Here is an 18,257-nt window from a genome sequence, read left to right as displayed (position 1 = left end):
GCTATAAGAGTCCTTTGTATATATTCTGGATACAGATTCTGTATAAGGCATGTAATTTGCAAGTATTTTCTCCCAGTCTGTGTTCTATCTTTTTTTAAAAAAATCTTCTCTCCTCAATCTTTCTCTTTCCCAATTACCCTGTTTCTGTTAGTCTTCAGCTCTGTCTGGTTTTCACATTTTAGTATTCAACTCAGCTATTCCAGATTGCTACCAAGTCTTGCAGTTTTAATTATAATCTTTTTTTTTTCCTCTTCCTCTCAGTCACTACTCAAATCTTCAAACCTAATTAAAATAGCTACAAACCTGACCTACTTGATTCTAGGCTCTTCTTTCTTTAGCACTATTGTATTTTCTCGGCTATAAATGCTTAGCTAATTTCTTTTCAGACTAACAAAGATTCTATGATATATTTTTAAACTATTTGTAATGAAAAATTTCAAAAAGAGCAAAGTAGAAAAATCATACAATGAATATTCATATGCCTAATGTCTAGATTCAGTAATCTTTTATTTGCTTCATATATATGTATCTTTTTCTGAACCATTTTCAAGTAAATTGCAGTTACTGTGAAATTTTACCTTTAAATTCTTTAACCTGCATCTCCCTCTGACCTGCCCTGATGTAGGACATTCTTATATGTAGCCATAATGCCATAATCACACAAAACAAAATTAATAAAAATTCTCTAATGTAATCTTATACCCAGTCCACATTCAGATTTCATCAGTTGTCCCCCAAATGTCTCATGACTGTTTTCTCCTTTCCTAAATTGTTACTGAGCTAATGACTCTTGTTATATTTATTAAACCTCTTAATTCTTTTAAAATCTAGAACAGCTCATATCTCATGCTACATTTCTTGCTTTTCTTTCTCTTGCCGCTGACTTATTGAAGAGACCAAGCCAGTTGTCATATAGTATGGTTTTTAATTTTTCCCCTATGGTGTTGTTCAGTATGGTCCCTAGTATATTTTTATTATCTTTTTTATGGTTATAAAAATTATACCCATTTTGGCCAATTAGAAAATACTGCATAAAGATAAAAATATAAATCATAATCTCATCACCTAGAGATTACTACAGTTAACATTTTGGTGCTTTTATTATAGCTTTTTTCTTATGCAGATTTAAAAAATAGTTTAGATCATCCTTATTATATACTTACTAGTTTATTAATTTCTCTTTGAACATAATTTTAAATGGCATACATTCTGTTACAGTCGAACTCATGTTTACTTAATTTTCCCAATATTGCTGAACATTTATGTTCCTTTTGGTTTTTCAGTTATAAACTGTGATGGTCAGTCTTTTGAATAAAGATTTGATTAGTATATTTCTGTTTTTTCTTATAAATTCTTACAAGTAGAATTATTGGGTTAAGCTATATGAGTACTTTAAATGTTTACTAAATTGTTTTTCATAAAGAAAGCAATTCCATTATTTGCTCTCCTATCAGCAGTGTATGAGAACATCTTTCTCCACACTCTCTTGTCATATTGGGCATCATTCTTTCATTTTATCCTTTATTTGGTAATTTGATGGAGGTTTGTTTCGACATTGTTTTGAATGGTCTGATTTTTTACCATATGAGTTCAAATTAGTCTTGGAATATTTTCTGGCTGTAATGTAAGCTGTGCCATGCTGATTCAGTCTCTTTCGGCCCCCACTTCCCCATATATCCATTCTCTGCCCCTGTTATTTCATATAGTCTCAAGACACACATACTGCTCTAGTGATATTGTTGTCTTCTTTATTGCCTTGCTTTTGTAGACTTTGTCTGCCCTCTGAGGTCTTGCACAAGTTGCACTGTTTCAGTTTTCCACCTTTCATTGATTTTTCCTCTCTTGATTTTTCTATAGCCCTCTTCAATCTATACTATATCATTTGGTGCCAAGTCAAATTTAGTTCAGGTGTTGAATATCACTATTGCATCATACAGTGTGACTTCTTTAATCTGAATCCTTCTTTTCCTGATAATTTAGAATAATATCACACTTACTGTTTTGTGTAGAAATATCACTTTCGTTTTCATTTTGCATCCAGAAACTTTTAAACACCGTTTTGCCTCCAGTCATTTAAAAACCCCTAACATTTTCCTCATAGGACTTCTTGTTGAGATAGCTGGTCTCTTGGTGATTTTTTTTTTTTTAATCTTAATTATGTCAGTGATTTGTACTGTAAGTTCTTCCTCAGCTTTAGATTTGAGAAACTTGGCATCTATCTCACACCAGTTTTGGGGGGAAAAGATTGGATATTAGAAGACTAGGTTGTGTATCATTTATGAACTTTATTTTCTCATTCTCATGATAAATAGAATTACCACTGAGTAATGTTTATTTCTCTCTAAATGCTATAATAAAAAAATTTGTCTTTTTGAACCTATGGCATTTTGACCATATCTAAATTATTAGAATTTGTATAGAAATCTAGGACTTACTTATTAATATCAGACTTTTAAATTGAGCAACTGTGATTATATTGTCTAAAAATAGGATATTGATAGGCAGTGTGGTATGGTAGAGCCCACACTGGACAGGAATTAGGAGATAAGACTCTAACTATGTGACCTTAGGAGAAATTTATATTTTAGGGGTCTTAGTTTCTTTATCCATAAAATAAGGAAGTTAGGGGAAAAGAACACAGGCTTTAGAATCTGACACCCTTGGCTTTTAATCCTCAATCCGCCATTACCTACAGTGTGACCTTGCTAAGTCACATATCTAAGCCCCTGTTCCTCATTTGTAAAGTAGGGATGATAGTATTTATCTCATAAAACTATTGTGAATACTAAAGAAATAATGCATTAAATGCCTTTAGACCAGTGCCTGAGTAAATAATGTTAGCTATTATTATTGTATGATCTTTTATGTACCCACAAACTTGCAGACAATACTTTGGATTATATGACATTATGACTTTTTTTTTTTTGCTGTATGTGGGCCTCTCACTGTTGTGGCCTCTCCCGTTGCGGAGCTCAGGCTCCGGACGCACAGGCTCAACGGCCATGGCTCATGGGCCTGGCTGCTCAGAGGCATGTGGGATCTTCCTGGACCGGGGCACGAACCCGTGTACCCTGCATCGGCAGGCGGACTCTCAACCACTGCGCCACCAGGGGAGCCTGACATCATAACTTTTAACTTGGGCATCATTGTTGCTATTTAGGGAATTATTACTTTTAATGTGTTCATTCCCACATTAATGACTTAAGAGAGCCTGTCTTTTTTTTGAATATTATCTTCCTTGGAAAATATTCCAGCTCTTGGAATTGTCCATTTTTTATCATCTTTCCTGGGTCTTGCTTTCCAATTTGTAATGTGAAAATGGAGTAATCAAAGTAATCTGCATTACTGTGTTATGGGATAACTATAATATAATAGGTGTCCTTTTAAAATTCTTACAGTTTCCTTTATCTTCTTTTTTTTTTTAACCTAAAAATGTGACAGTAATACTGGACTTTTTGTATAATGTGACAGGAGAATATAGTACTTAGTAACTTATGAAGAAGACACTTTGAAACAGGGATGTCAAAATGCCACTCAGAATGTCCTGCTTAGGCAGGCCCCTTCTTAACCTGTGTAATACTCTGTATTCAGATTCATTGTTCAGAAATTGGATTACTGAGAGGTAGTACAAGATTTAGCTTGACAGTTTCAAGTTTATTTAGAAAGGCTCTGAAACATATGGAGGTTAAGGGTTAAAATAATGTTAATGGAGTTTTCCATATATCTCACTTTATTTCGTTTTTGATATGTATTATTTCAGCCAGGTAAATGAGCAAATCAGAATATCTAAAACCATTTTAATTTTTAAAATTTTTTTTAAAGACACATTTTTCATTTTCACCAAGAATTTTTATTATTTCAAAAAATTTTTATTTATTTTATTTTTGGCTGCGTTGGGTCTTTGCTGCACACGGGCTTTCGCTAGTTGCGGCAAGTGGGGGCTACTCTTTGTTGAGGTGCGTGGGCTTCTCATTGTGGAGGCTTCTCTTGTTGCGGAGCATGGGCTCTAGGCGGGTGGGCTTCATCTAGTTGTGGTGTGTGGGCTCAGTAGTTGTGGCTCGCAGGCTCTAGAGCACAGGTTCAGTAGTTGTGGAGCACGGGCTTAGTTGTTCTGTGGCATGTGGGATCTTCCCAGACCAGGGCTCGAATCCGTGTCCCCTGCACTGGCAGGCAGATTCCTAACCACTGTGCCACCAGGGAAGTCCTGAAACCCATTTTAAAAAATTGTGGTAAAATATGTATTACATAAACGTTACCATTTTAACTATTTTGAAGTATGTTCACAGTGTACATCCATCACCACCATCCATCTCCAGGATTTTTTTTATCTTCTCCAATTAAAACTCTGTACTCATTTAAATAGTAATGCCTCATTCCCTGCCTCCCCACACCCTCTGGCAGTCATCATTCTGCTTTCTGTCTTTATGAATTCGACTACTCTAAGAACCTCATATAATTGGAATCATACAATATTTATCCTTTTGTGACTGGCTTATTTCATTCACTTAGCATAATGTCTCCAAGATTCATCCATGTTTTAGCATGTATCAGATTTCTTTCCTTTTTTAAGACTGAATAATAGTCCATTGTGTGAATACCCTATTCACTATCCATCGATGGACACAAGGTTACTTTTACCTTTTGGCTATTGTGAGTAATGCTGCTATGAGTAGGGGTGTACAAATATCTGTTCAAGTTCCTCCTTTCACTACTTTTGGGTGTATACCCAGAAGTGGAGTTGTTGGCTTATATGGTAATTTTATATTTAATCTTTTAATCTTTTGAGGAATTGCTGTCTGTTTTCCATAGTAGCTGCACCATTTTACATTCCCATCAGCAATGGACATGAGTTCCAATTTCTCCACATCCTTGCCAACACTTGTTATTTTATGTGTATTTTTGTTTTGGATAATAGCCATCCTAAATAGCTGTGGGTGTTAAGTGCTACAGTTGGGCCCTCTGTATTTGTGGGTTCCACATCCATGACTTCAAGCAGCCATGAAATTCAGTCTGGGTTTGGTTGAATTCATGGATGCAGAACCCAGGCATGAGGAATCTGGGGATAGGGAGGTCTGACTGTGCTAGTATGCCATTTTATATAAAGGACTTCTGCATACATGATTTTGGTATCCCTGGGGCAACTTGGAACCAGACCCCTCAGGGATACTGAGGGGCAATTTTATATCCTCATGGTTTTGGTTTGCATTTCCCTAATGCCTAGTGATGTTAAACATCTTTTTTGGTGCTTGTTGGCCATTTGTACATCTCTGGAGAAATGTCTGTTCAAGTCCTTTGCCCGAGTTTGCTGAAGGAGTTTTGAGGTCACAGTGTCAGAGAAGCTATTAATATGATGGTAAACTAGCTAGGATAATGCTACATGGTATTAAACTTGTTGAAGAGAAGAACCGTGAGTCATATGCAAACATCCTCAGTGGTCGTTCCTCACCACCTCAGTTGCACTGTATCACTTTTAATTCATGGTTTTTACCTTTTTTTTTCTTTAAATAAAAGAGAACAAATGTTTTATGTATCCAACTTAGTAATTTAAGTAATGGAAACTAAGGGAGGTAACAAGAGGAATAAATTATAAACCAGAAAACATTGGAATTAATAACTGTAAGAACTAGTTTTTATTAAAAAGTTAGGACATAGAGAAGCTGGTGAGAACTATACCAAGAAAAATAACAGAATTAGAGTTAGAATCAGAAAACAGGGACTATATAAAAAAATACGGATTTTTCAAAATTAGAATTATGTGCTCAGATTACAATAAATATATAAATCTCAGTGTAATGGTGCTATGTGGCTGAGTGGTATTTTATTTTGTATATTTTTCATCAAGTATGATCTTTTTATTTTATTTATCCAGTAGTTCTTATCAGAAAAATACATGGATATTCCATTCAACTTAATTTTTAGCATAATATTCCTCATTTTGTGTGTGTGTGTGTGTGTGTGTGTAAGTAGACATCAGATACACATATTTGTTAAGTAAGTTTAATTCCATTGTAAAGACTTAAGAGAATAGATATTTATGTGGCAAAACTTTGCAGAGAATAATTTCATTAGTGTCCTTCCTTAACTAAAGCTTTCAACAAAACACAGGTTACCAAAACTGTCACAGTTGTATAATAAAAATAGAAAAATGTGAGAATAGACTATGCTTATATGTTTCCTGAATTCTACCATTGACATTTAACAGCTATATCCTTTAAGGCTAAATTTTAATTTAATGATGGATTTAGTTTTCTTCCTTTAAATCATGTGTCACTGACTATGTGTTAATTATATAATACAGGTTTCAGTAATGTAATGAATAATGGGTAATATTTTTAATGTGAGGAATTTAGCTCATCTTTAAAATGACTGTAAATAAGTATTAATATGAAAATAATATTAAAAAGTATTATTTTCATTCATTTTTCTAACAGGGTCAACATATTACATTACCACCCATTCAGAAGCTTGAAGAAGCTCTATATGAATATCAACCACTGCAAATAGAGACTTGTGGGCCACAAGTTCCTGAGCTTGAGATGCTAGGAAGACTTGGGTAAGTGTTCAGAAGAACTTCTTATTGAGGAACTGATGTTTAGGACTTGGTTGTTGCCATTTTTAACTGATACTTTAGCATTCTTAGATTTTGAGTTTACAGAACTTTACTCTTTTGTAAGAAATGAATGGTGCTTAATACTAAGTTAATCTGTTATTTTTCCTATGGTCCTATTAGATCTTTTGAGATTGAGACTGGATTGTATTAGTTCCCTTTTAAGGATGTCATTGGCAGCCAGCCATACTGAAGTAGCTGTTCATTTTCGGCTCACTGTGTATTTTTTTTAGAAATAGGGGCTTAATTTAGTCAGCAGTAAGCCAGTGAAAATAGAGTTGAACTCCTTGCCATGAAAAAGAGTAGATTTACTCAATGTCTGTTCTGTATAGTGAAATTATATTTATGAGAAATGAGCTACAAAATATATTTTGTCAGAGGGTATGATGTAGAGCTGGCCCAGTGGCTCAAAACCTGTAATATATGCATCCATTTTGGAAATGAACTTGGGATTATGGCTTTTGTGAGTGATGGAGATGATCACATTCTGTCTTAGGGGAACAAATGGGTATTTGTGTACTTATGGAAAGTATAGATATAAACTTTGTTGGATGGAGTAAATCATATCGTGATCTGGTGTCTCAATCTAAACTACTGAATGAAAAGATAATCTAGAAACAGTTGTTTCTTAACAAAATAAAATAGCACAAAGAGTATAATGTGGATCAGGAAACTTACACAAGCCTATTAGATAGCCTCATCCACCAGAGGGCAGACAGCAGAAGCAAGAAGAACTACAATCCTGCAGCCTGTGGAACAAAAACCACATTCACAGAAAGATAGACAAGATGAAAAGGCAGAGGGCTATGTACCAGATGAAGGAACAAGATAAAACCCCAGAAACAACTAAATGAAGTGGGGATAGGCAACCTTCCAGAAAAAGAAGTCAGAATAATGATAGTGAAGATGATCAAGGACCTCGGAAAAAGAATGGAGGCAAAGATCAAGAAGATGCAAGAAATGTTTAACAAAGACCTAGAATAATTAAAGAACAAACAAACAGAGATGAACAATACAATAACTGAAATGAAAACTACACTAGAATGAATCAAAGCAGAATAACTGAGGCAGAAGAATGGATAAGTGACCTGGAAGACAGAATGGTGGAATTCACTGCTGCGGAACAGAATAGAGAAAAAAGAATGAAAAGAAATGAAGACAGCCTAAGAGACCTCCGGGACAACATTAAACGCACCAACATTCACATTATAGGGGTCCCAGAAGGAGAAGAGAGAGAGAAAGGACCCGAGAAAATATTTGAAGAGATTATAGTCGAAAACTTCCCTAACATGGGAAAGGAAATAGCCACCCAAGTCCAGGAAGTGCAGCGAGTCCCATACAGGATAAATCCAAGGAGAAACACGCCGAGACACATAGTAATCAAATTGGCAAAAATTAAAGACAAAGAAAAATTATTGAAAGCAGCAAGGGAAAAATGACAAATAACATACAAGGGAACTCCCATAAGGTTAACAGCTGATTTCTCAGCAGAAACTCCACAAGCCAGAAGGCAGTGACATGATATACTTAAAGTGATGAAAGGGAAGAACCTACAACCAAGATTACTCAACCCGGCAAGGATCTCATTCAGATTCGATGGAGAAATCAAAAGCTTTACAGACAAGCAAAAGCTAAGAGAATTCAGCACCACCAAACCAACTCTACAACAAATTCTAAAGGAACTTCCCTAAGTGGGAAACACAAGAGAAAAAAAGGACCTACAAAAACAAACCCAAAACAATTAAGAAAATGGTCATAGGAACATACATATCGATAATTACCTTAAAGCTGAATGGATTAAATGCTCCAGCCAAAAGACACAGGCTTGCTGAATGGATAGAAAAACAAGACCCATATATATATATGCTGTCTACAAGAGACCCACTTCAGACCTAGGGACACATACAGACTGAAAGTGAAAGGATGGAAAAAGATATTCCATGCAAATGGAAATCAAAAGAAAGCTGGAGTAGCAATACTCATATCAGATATAATAGACTTTAAAATAAAGAATGTTACAAAAGACAAGGAAGGACACTACATAATGATCAAGGGATCAACCCAAGAAGAAGATATAACAATTATAAATATATATGCACCCAACATAGGAGCACCTCAATACATAAGGCAACTGCTAACAGCTATAAAAGAGGAAATCGACAGTAACACAATAATAGTGAGAGACTTTAACACCTCACTTACACCAATGGACAGATCATCCAAAATAAAAATAAATAAGGAAACAGAAACTTTAAATGACACAATAGACCATATAGATTTAATTGATATTTATCGAAAACCATCGAAAACCAGCAGATTACAGTTTCTTCTCAAATGCACACAGAACATTCTCCAGGAGAGATCACATCTTGGGTCACAAATCAAGCCTCAGTAAATTTGAGGAAATTGAAATCATATCAAGCATCTTTTCTGACCACAACGCTATGAGATTAGAAATGAATTACAGGGAAAAAATGTAAAAAACACAAACACATGGAGGCTGAACAATACATTACTAAATAACCAACTGATCACTGAAGAAATCAAAGAGGAATTCAAAAAATACCTAGAGACAAATGACAATAAAAACATGACGATCCAAAACCTATGGGATGCAGCAAAAGCAGTTCTAAGAGGGAAGCTTATAGCTATACAAGCCTACCTCAAGAAACAAGAAAAATCTGAAACAATCTAACCTTATACCTAAAGGAACTAGAGAAAGAAAAAAAACAAAACCCAAAGTTAGCAGAAGGAAAGAAATCATAAAGATCAGAGCAGAAGTAAATGAAATAGAAACAAACAATACCAATGATCAATAAAACTAAAAGCTTGTTCTTTGAGAAGATAAACAAAATTGATAAACCATTAGCCAGACTCATCAAGAAAAAGAGAGAGAGGACTCAATTCAATAAAATTAGAAATGAAAAAGGAGAAGTTACAACAGACACCGCAGAAATACAAAGCATCCTAAGAGACTATTACAAGCAACTCTATGCCAACAAAATGGACAACCTGGAAGAAATGGACAAATTCTTAGAAAGGAATAACCTTCCAAGACTGAGCCAGGAAGAAATAGAAAATATGAACAGACCAATCACAAGTAATGAAATTGAAACTGATGAAAAATTTTCCAACAAACAGAAGTCCAGGACCAGATGGCTTCAAAGGTGAATTCTATCAAACATTTAGAGAAGAGCTAACACCTGTCCTCTCAAACTCTTCCAAAAACTGCAGAGGAAGGAATACTCCCAAAGTCATTCTATGAGGCCACCGTCACCATGATACCAAAACCAGACAAAGATACTACAAAAAAAGAAAATTACAAACCAGTGTCACTTATGAATATAGATGCAACAATCCTCAACAAAATACTAGCAAACAGAATCCAACAACACATTAAAAGGATCATATACCATGATCAAGTGGGATTTATCCCAGGGATGCAAAGATTCTTCAATATACGCAAATCAATCAATGTGATACGCCATATTAACAAATTGAAGAATAAAAACCATATAATCATCTCAATAGATGCAGAAAAAGCTTTTGACAAAATTCAACACCGCTTTATGATAAAAACTCTTCAGAAAGTGGGCGTATAGGGAACCTACCTCAACATCATAGAGGCCATATACGACAAGCCCACAGCAAACATCATTCTCAATGGTGAAAAACTGAAAGCATTTCCTCTAAGATCAGGAACAAGACAAGGATGTCCACTCTCTTCACTGTTATTCAACATAATTTTGGAAGTCCTAGCCACAGCAATCAGAGAGGAAAAAGAAATTAAAGGAATACAAATTGGAAAAGAAGTAAAACTGTCACTGTTTGCAGATGACATGACACTATGCATAGGGAATCCTAAAGATGCCACCAGAAAACTACTAGAGCTAATCAATGAATTTGGTAAAGTTGCAGGATACAAAATTAATGCACAGAAATCTCTTGCATTCCTCTACACTAATAATGAAAAATCTGAAAGAGAAATTAAGGAAACACTCCCATTTACCATTGCAACAAAAATAATAGAATACCTAGGAATAAACCTACCTAGGGAGACAAAAGACCTGTATGCAGAAAACTATAAGACACTGCTGAAAGAAATTAAAGATGATACCAACAGATGGAGAGATATACCATGTTCTTGGATTGGAAGAATCAATATTGTGAAAATGACTATACTACCCAAAGCAATCTACAGATTCAATGCAATCCCTATCAAATTACGCATGGCATTTTTTAATGGAACTAGAACAAAAAAATCTTAACATTCGTATGGAGACACAAAAGACCCCGAATAGCTAAAGCAGTGTTGAGGGAAAAAAATGGAGCTGGAGGAATGAGACTCCCTGACTTCAGACTATACTACAAAGCTACAGTAATCAAGACAATATGGTACTGGCACAAAAACAGAAACACAGATCAATGGAACAAGTTAGAAAGCCCAGAGATCAACCCACGCATCTATGATCAACTAATCTATGACAAAGGAGGCAAGGATATACAATGGAGAAAAGACAGTCTCTTCAGTAAGTGGTGCTGGGAAAACTGGACAGCTCCATGTAAAAGAATGAAATTAGAACACTCCCTAACACCATACACAAAAATGAACTCAAAATGGATTCGAGATCTAAATATATGACCGGACACTATAAAACTCTTAGAGGAAAACATAGGAAGAGCACTCTTTGACATAAATCACAGCAAGATCTTTTTTGATCCATCTCCTAGAGTAATGGAAATAAAAACAAAAATAAACAAATGGGACCTAATGAAACTTCAAAGCTTTTGCACAGCAAAGGAAACCATAAACAAGACGAAAAGACAACCCTCAGAATGGGAGAAAATATTTGCAAATGAATCAACAGAGAAAGGATTAATCTCCAAAATATATAAACAGCTCATGTAGCTCAATATTAAAGAAAGAAACAACCCAATCCAAAAATGGGCAGAAGACCTAAATAGACATTTCTCCAAAGAAGACATACAGATGGCCAAGAAGCACATGAATAGCTGCTCAACATCACTAATTGTTAGAGAAATGCAAATCAAAAGTACAATGAGGTATCACCTCACACCAGTTAGAATGGGCATCATCAGAAAATCTACAAACAACAAATGCTGGAGAGGGTGTGGAGAAAGGGAACCCTCTTGCACTGTTGGTGTGAATGTAAATTGTTCTCCACTATGGAGAACAGTATGGAGGTTCCTTAAAAAACTAAAAATAGAATTACCTCATGATCCAGCAATCCCACTACTGGGCATATATCCAGAGAAAACCATAATTCAAGAAGACACATGCACCCCAATATTCATTGCAGCACTATTTACAATAGCTAGGTCATGGAGGCAACATCGACAGACGAATGGATAAAGAAGTTGTGTTACATATATACTATGGAATATGACTCAGCCATAAAAGGACCGAAATTGAGTCATTTGTTGAGCCGTTGATGGATCTAGAGACTGTCATACGGAGTGAAGTAAGTCAGAAAGAGAAAAACAAATATCGTATATTAACACATGTATGTGGAATCTAGAAAAATGGTACAGATGAACTGGTCTGCAGGGCAGAAGTTGAGACACAGATGTAGAAAACATACGTATGCACAACAAGGGGGAAAGCCACAGTGGGGTGGGATGATGGTGTGCTGAATTGGGTGATTGGGATTGACATGTGTATAAAATTGATGACTAAGAAGAACCTGCTGTATAAAAAAATAAATAAAATAAAATTTAAAAATTTTTTTAAAAAGACTAAAAAAAAATACAATGTGAAAAGAAAGTAATGGATACGGTGAAACCAAGTAATAAAAAAGTAATTTAAAAAAAGGCCCCAATAGAAAAAATAAGGTAGGTGAAACAGATAATAAACGCTACAGGCATCTTCAAAACCCAAACTGCAATCTTGAACATAAAGTGTAGTATTTTACATATGAATGTGGAGACTCCAGGTTCAAAATACTGTGAAAATTATAGATAATTCATTTATCTGCTCTTTGGTAGATCTTAAGATTTTCTTTAGTTTTGTATTCTCTTAAAAGTCCTGGAGCCTCCAAGCATGAAGCCGTGGGGAAGTGAAAAAAAACCTAAAACCCCTTTTGAGTTTTAGATAACAAATATATCAAATAATTGGCCTGGATGTTAAAATTGAAGCTTGAAAAGACAGACAATATTGGGTTTTATGTAAAAAGGTATAAGTGATATAGACATTGATTTCTTATTTCTTACTGGGTTAGCAGGGGCCAGAATTCTGTATCTTTCAAATAAATTTTCTTGCAATCTACTTTTAATATTAGTGAGGACAGAGTGTTGAAAGTACTCCTCTGTTACAGTTGGTTTTTCTAATAATTTTGTCATTAAAATTACATTTGAGGGCTTCCCTGGTGGCACAGTGGTTAAGAATCCACCTGCCAATGCAGGGGACACGGGTTCGAGCCCTGATCCGGGAAGATCCCATGGAGCAACTAAGTCTGTGCACCACAACTACTGAGTTTGTGCTCTAGAGCCTGCGAGCCACAACTACTGAAGCCCATGCGCCCAGAGCCCATGCTGCTCCACAGCAAGAGAAGCCACTGCAGTGAAAGCCCGTGCACTGCAATGAAGAGTAGCCCCCACTTGCCACAACTAGAGAAAGCCCACGCACAGCAACGAAGACCCAACACAGCCAAAAATAAAGAAATAAAATAAATAAATTTGTTTAAAAAATTACATTTGAAAGGTTATGGAAATGGCCATGAATAATAAGAACACAAAAATAAACTGTACAACTGTTAGTACAAAGGATAGGAAGAGGGAAAAACTTGGCTGTTGTACTGTTCCTACACTATGCATGAAGAGGTATAATAGTATTTGGAGATATTTAGTATAAATCCTAGAGCAACAACTAAAAATGTAAAACAAAGAGGGACAGACAGTAAGCAAGTAACAGAGTAAATAATGAGATCCTTAAAAATACTCCATTAGTGAATAGGAGGGCAGGGAAAGGGAGGCAAAAAATGAAGAAATGGTATAATTAGGAAAGAAATAGCATGGTGGTAGATTTAATGTTAACTATATCAGTAATTACATTGTTCTAAACAAGCACTATCCAATAAAGCTTTCTGAAATGGGAATTCTATGTCTGTGCTGTTCAGTATAGTAGCCACCAGTTGCATGCTTCTCCTGAGCATTTGAATATGCCTAGTGTAACTGAAGAATTGTATATTAAATTTTATTCAGTTTAATTTAAATAACCACATATGGTTAGTGGCTACCATGTTTGACAGAACAGGTCTAAATACTCCAAATAATAGGCAGAAATTGCCAGATTGGATTAAAAAAGCAAGATTTTACTATATATTTTCTATAATAATGTGACATTATATATGAAGATATAGTTTCTCTGAGCTTTAAAAGTTTCTCTGAAATCTTGGGACTATAATTTGTTTTTATTTTGTAAATAACTCAGGCAGTATCTCTTCACAGATTTCTTCTGCCCCATTTTCTCTATGTTTTCATTCTGAGACTCTGATTTCACATAGGTAAGACCTTCTGATGTTGTTTTACAGTTCTTCGATGCTGTATTTTGTGTTTTTCAATCTTGAGTTTTGTGTTTCATAAGTTTGGATGATTCTTCTTGTCCTTTCCTTACAGTTCACTTATTGTTCTTCTATGTCCCTTTTGCTGATAAGCTCATCAAAGGAACTCTTTCTGATATTGCAGTTGTCATTTCTAGCATTTCCATTTCACTCCTTTTTGTAATTTCCATCTTTTTGTTGAAATTCCCTGTCAATTTTCACATATTATCCACTTTTTCCACTAGATCCTTCAGCTTAGTAATCATGTTATTTTCAGGTGCCTCTTTGATTGTTCTAACATCTCTGGGTCTGATTCTATTGACTATTTTATACCTTAATAGTAGATTTGTTTTTCCTGCTTTCTTGTGTTTATTGTAATTTTCTTTGAATATTGTATAACAGAACAGTAGAGACTGAGATAAATAATATTTATGGCCAGCAATATTTATGTCCCTTTTTCTGTTAGGCCATTAGTGTAAGGAGTTGAGTATCAAGTCTGTAGTTTGATCTCAGTTTGGTGGTTGTTGCTCTATCACAGGCTTCAGATTCTTCCAGCCAGGACCTGTTGCCACTTTGTACCTAGTATGAGGCCTGGAGTGCTGGAGGGTTTTTCTTAGTCTTCTTGCTCCACCCTCAGCTTTCAGCAGACTCTGCAAGCTTGAGCCAGAAAGGGGTTCTCTCTCTCAGTGTCCCTCCTCAGCGATAGGCTCCTCTTGCTTTTTACTTGGAATGAGTCTTGTGGTAGGAGCAAGGGGGTTTCTTAGTTGTCCTGTTCTGATTTTTGTTTCAGGAGGTCTGTGTGCCAGAGCTTCAGAGTGGTGCTTTCTCAGTGTACCTTTCTCTTCCCCAGAGGCAAACAACTTCTGTCTCCTATTTCAGGATGCAGTTGAGTTTGCTATCCTCTCCCAACCCCACAGGTGAGCTCTGCCTTGTGATGGTGGGGATGGGAAGTCTTGGGTATAAGACAGTTTCCTGCCCTTCTTTCAACCTCTGCTTCGCATCATTATGTTAGTTTAGGTAAGAGTGGGTTTCCTGCCTTTCCTCAGTGATTGAAGGCTTTATTCTGTGTCAGTACAGGGTTGGGGAGGGTGGCAGTAGGTTTTTCACTCCTCCTCTAGTGGCACCCAACCTTTGCCCTACCCCAGCAGCTGAGTCTTGGCTGTTTTTTTAATAGTTCATTTCCTCGTGCATATTCAATTTTTGCTGATTTTTACTTGGTCTACTCAATGGAATATCCTCCTCATCTTCCTCTTTTAATCTGCTGTGGTGGTGGTGCTGCTGTATATTTGTATGTTAATATTTAGCTAACTCTGTTAGAAGTCTCTGTAAAATAGAGTAGCTTGATTGACTGTTTTCTTTTTTTCTTGTTTTGAGTAAAATTTTAAAATTGAATAAGCTTTGGCAACACTTTTGATTGTTTGGAGCCCTTTTTGTTTTACTTCTGTCTTTACTATTGTGGTTTGAATTTTAAAATGTAGGGTAGGGCTTCCCTGGTGGCACAGTGGTTAAGAATCCACCTGCCAGTGCAGGAGACATGGGTTTGAGCCCTGGTCCGGAAGATCCCACATGCCGCGGAATAACTAAGTCTGTGTGCCACAGCTACTGAGCCTGTGCTCTAGAGCCCGCAAGCCACAACTACTGAGCCTGTGTGCCACAGCTACTGAGCCCGCGAGCCACAACTCCTGAAGCCCGTGCACCTAGAGCCCGTGCTCCGCAACGAGAAGCCACTGCAATGAGAAGCCTGCGCACTGCAACGAAGAGTAGCCCCCGCTCGCCGCAACTAGAGAAGGCCCACACACAGCAATGAAGACCCAATGCAGCCAAAAATGAATAAATAAGTAAATAAGTAAATAAGTAAGTAAATTTATTAAAAAAAAATGTAGGGTAAGCACAATTTACATAAGGTATAACTATAGTGTTTGTACTTTTCCCAAGTTTTTCATATCTAAAATCTTATTTGATCCTAAATAAAGGATGCTGGATCATGGTTTTATTTTGTTTAGTTTTAGTGGTTGGGGGGCTTTCATTAATTATTGACTATTTAAAATATAGTTAGTTCCAGAATTCTAGAAGTATACTTTTGTCTCTCTCAACAAAGACTGTACAATATATTCTGTATCCACAACATTTAAGAAGACAAATTGTTCTGATTATGAGTTTGTATGTATTTCAAGCAATGGACCTTGATTATAAGTTTCTTTTAGCTTCTGTGGCTAAGTAGGGGAAGAATTTCTAGGTCATCCATAGTGATGTCAGAATTGCTAAAGAAACATTGACTTCTTCTTGATGTAGAAGTATCTACCAAAATAGAATGTGTCTCACACCTTCCTTCTCATCAGCCTTGTATCTTAAGAAAGGGATTGAATTCTTTTTTTCAAATAATATTTTATTTATTTGTTTATTTTGTTGCCTGGGTCTTAGTTGCGGTAGGTGGGCTCCCCAGCTGTGGCATGTGAACTCCTAGTTGCGGCGTGCATGTGGGATCCAGTTCCCTGACCAGGGATTGAACCTGGGCCCCCTGCATTGGGAGTGCAGAGTCTTAACCACTGTGCCATAAGGGAAGTTCTGTAAGGGATTGAATTCTACACAGACAGTTTCTTTTTGGGAGCCAGGATGAATTAGCTCAGGTGGTCTCTTTGGTGACATGTTATGACTTCATACTTAAACATTTGCCAAAATAAATCCTAAATAGATTTCTTACTTTGCTAGTTCATTTTCTTTTCTGGAATTATTATTTGAAGCTATATTGCTTTCTTCCTTTTTAGAAATTATTTTAGATTTAAAAATGTATTTTTACATAATCTAATTTTCAGAAACATATAGAAAGAAACTGAAGAAGTTACTCTGTGAAGTGACTTTTCAAAGAATAATTTGGTATCTACAAAGGTGCTACTCTTAAGGTACAGGAATATAAACTTTAGTTGACTTAAGGTATAGTAGTTACACATCTGTTCTAAGGGTTGTCCATATTTTTGTTAGAAGATTACATCTAATAAGCCCCAGTTAATCTTTCTACAATGGGCTCTCCTCCTTCCCATAAAACTCTAGCTTCTACTCCTCTCTCTTTTCTTTTCCTGTTACAACAAATTTTCCATTTTGTGTTATTTTATCCTACAGAGGAAACAAGTTCAGTTTCTCTAGAGGCAAATAGAGAATACATTACCTTATTTCCATTTTCTTATATTTGCTTTGAAATCTGTATGAAATGAAGAAGTTAATACTACACTTTGTAGCTTCACTTTAGTTGGTGCAAAACTATGAATGCAGGCACTTTCAAAATAATTTTAATTATATATTTTTGGGAGTATGTGGCATAAGGTCTTAGGAGGCATTGTGTCTCCAAAGAACTACTTTTTTGTCCTCATGGATAACTTAGATAAAGGACAAAATCAGAAGTACATTGCCATGAGATTTTAGGTGATTTTTACTGGAATCTTTTCTAAAGTTAGTTAAACTTTAGAAGTAGATGAAGAATAAATGAGAATTTCTCATTCAGGAGGGTATTATGAATATATAATTATAGTTCGAATTGCACTGGCAGTACTTTTCTGGTTTGCTCAAGGAAATACGTAAACATGTTTTATTAACTCTGTGCCAGTGGGAGCAAGCATTGGGAAAACTTAACTGCTAATTGAAATTCCCCAGACTGCAGCTTTAGTGGTTAGTTTAGTAAAGTCTCATTGATTGGCACTGTGAGAGTGTCTTTTTAATAACCAACTGGCTTTCTAGTTAATATTTTACTACTTCCCACCCAAAGAAAAGTATTTCCCTTAACTAATATAAATTACAAGGATTATCAATTTTATTCATCAATTTCAAATTATTTAGTCAAATATCACTACTGTTTTAAAAATATGTGATTTATTTAATATGAACTTTTCATTCATGAACCTATTCCAGAAATAAGGAACAACTGTTATAAGCTATAATCTTTAAGATGTATATTTTTCACTTTTACTTATTTGTGAATTTAAATGAAACCATTTGCTACCAGATTTCTGTAGAATAAAATTTTAATCTTCATTTCTGTAGAACATTTTTGTATGTTTCTTTGTGGTAGAGTGTCGTAGCCAAGTGCACACATTCATTTC

The 18,257-nt window shown here is 35.6% G+C and overlaps 1 protein-coding gene across 8 annotated transcripts in view; it reads left to right on the top strand.

Moving 5' to 3' along the window:
- MNAT1 (MNAT1 component of CDK activating kinase) overlaps positions 1–18,257 on the top strand; it is a 219,102-nt gene that overhangs the window by 114,840 nt on the left and 86,005 nt on the right. For all 8 annotated transcript variants that reach the window (XR_012329960.1, XR_012329959.1, XR_012329963.1 and 5 more), the window contains exon 7: positions 6,432–6,553. Coding sequence is in view for 3 of the 8 variants with exons in the window: in XM_033851082.2 (XP_033706973.1) it covers positions 6,432–6,553 (122 nt within the window). In the remaining 5 variants the exon portion in view is untranslated. The remainder of the gene's footprint in view (positions 1–6,431; positions 6,554–18,257) is intronic.

Source organism: Tursiops truncatus, chromosome 2, assembly GCF_011762595.2.
Source record: "Tursiops truncatus isolate mTurTru1 chromosome 2, mTurTru1.mat.Y, whole genome shotgun sequence".
Taxonomy (NCBI): domain Eukaryota; kingdom Metazoa; phylum Chordata; class Mammalia; order Artiodactyla; family Delphinidae; genus Tursiops; species Tursiops truncatus.
This window is presented reverse-complemented; position numbering and strand designations above follow the sequence as displayed.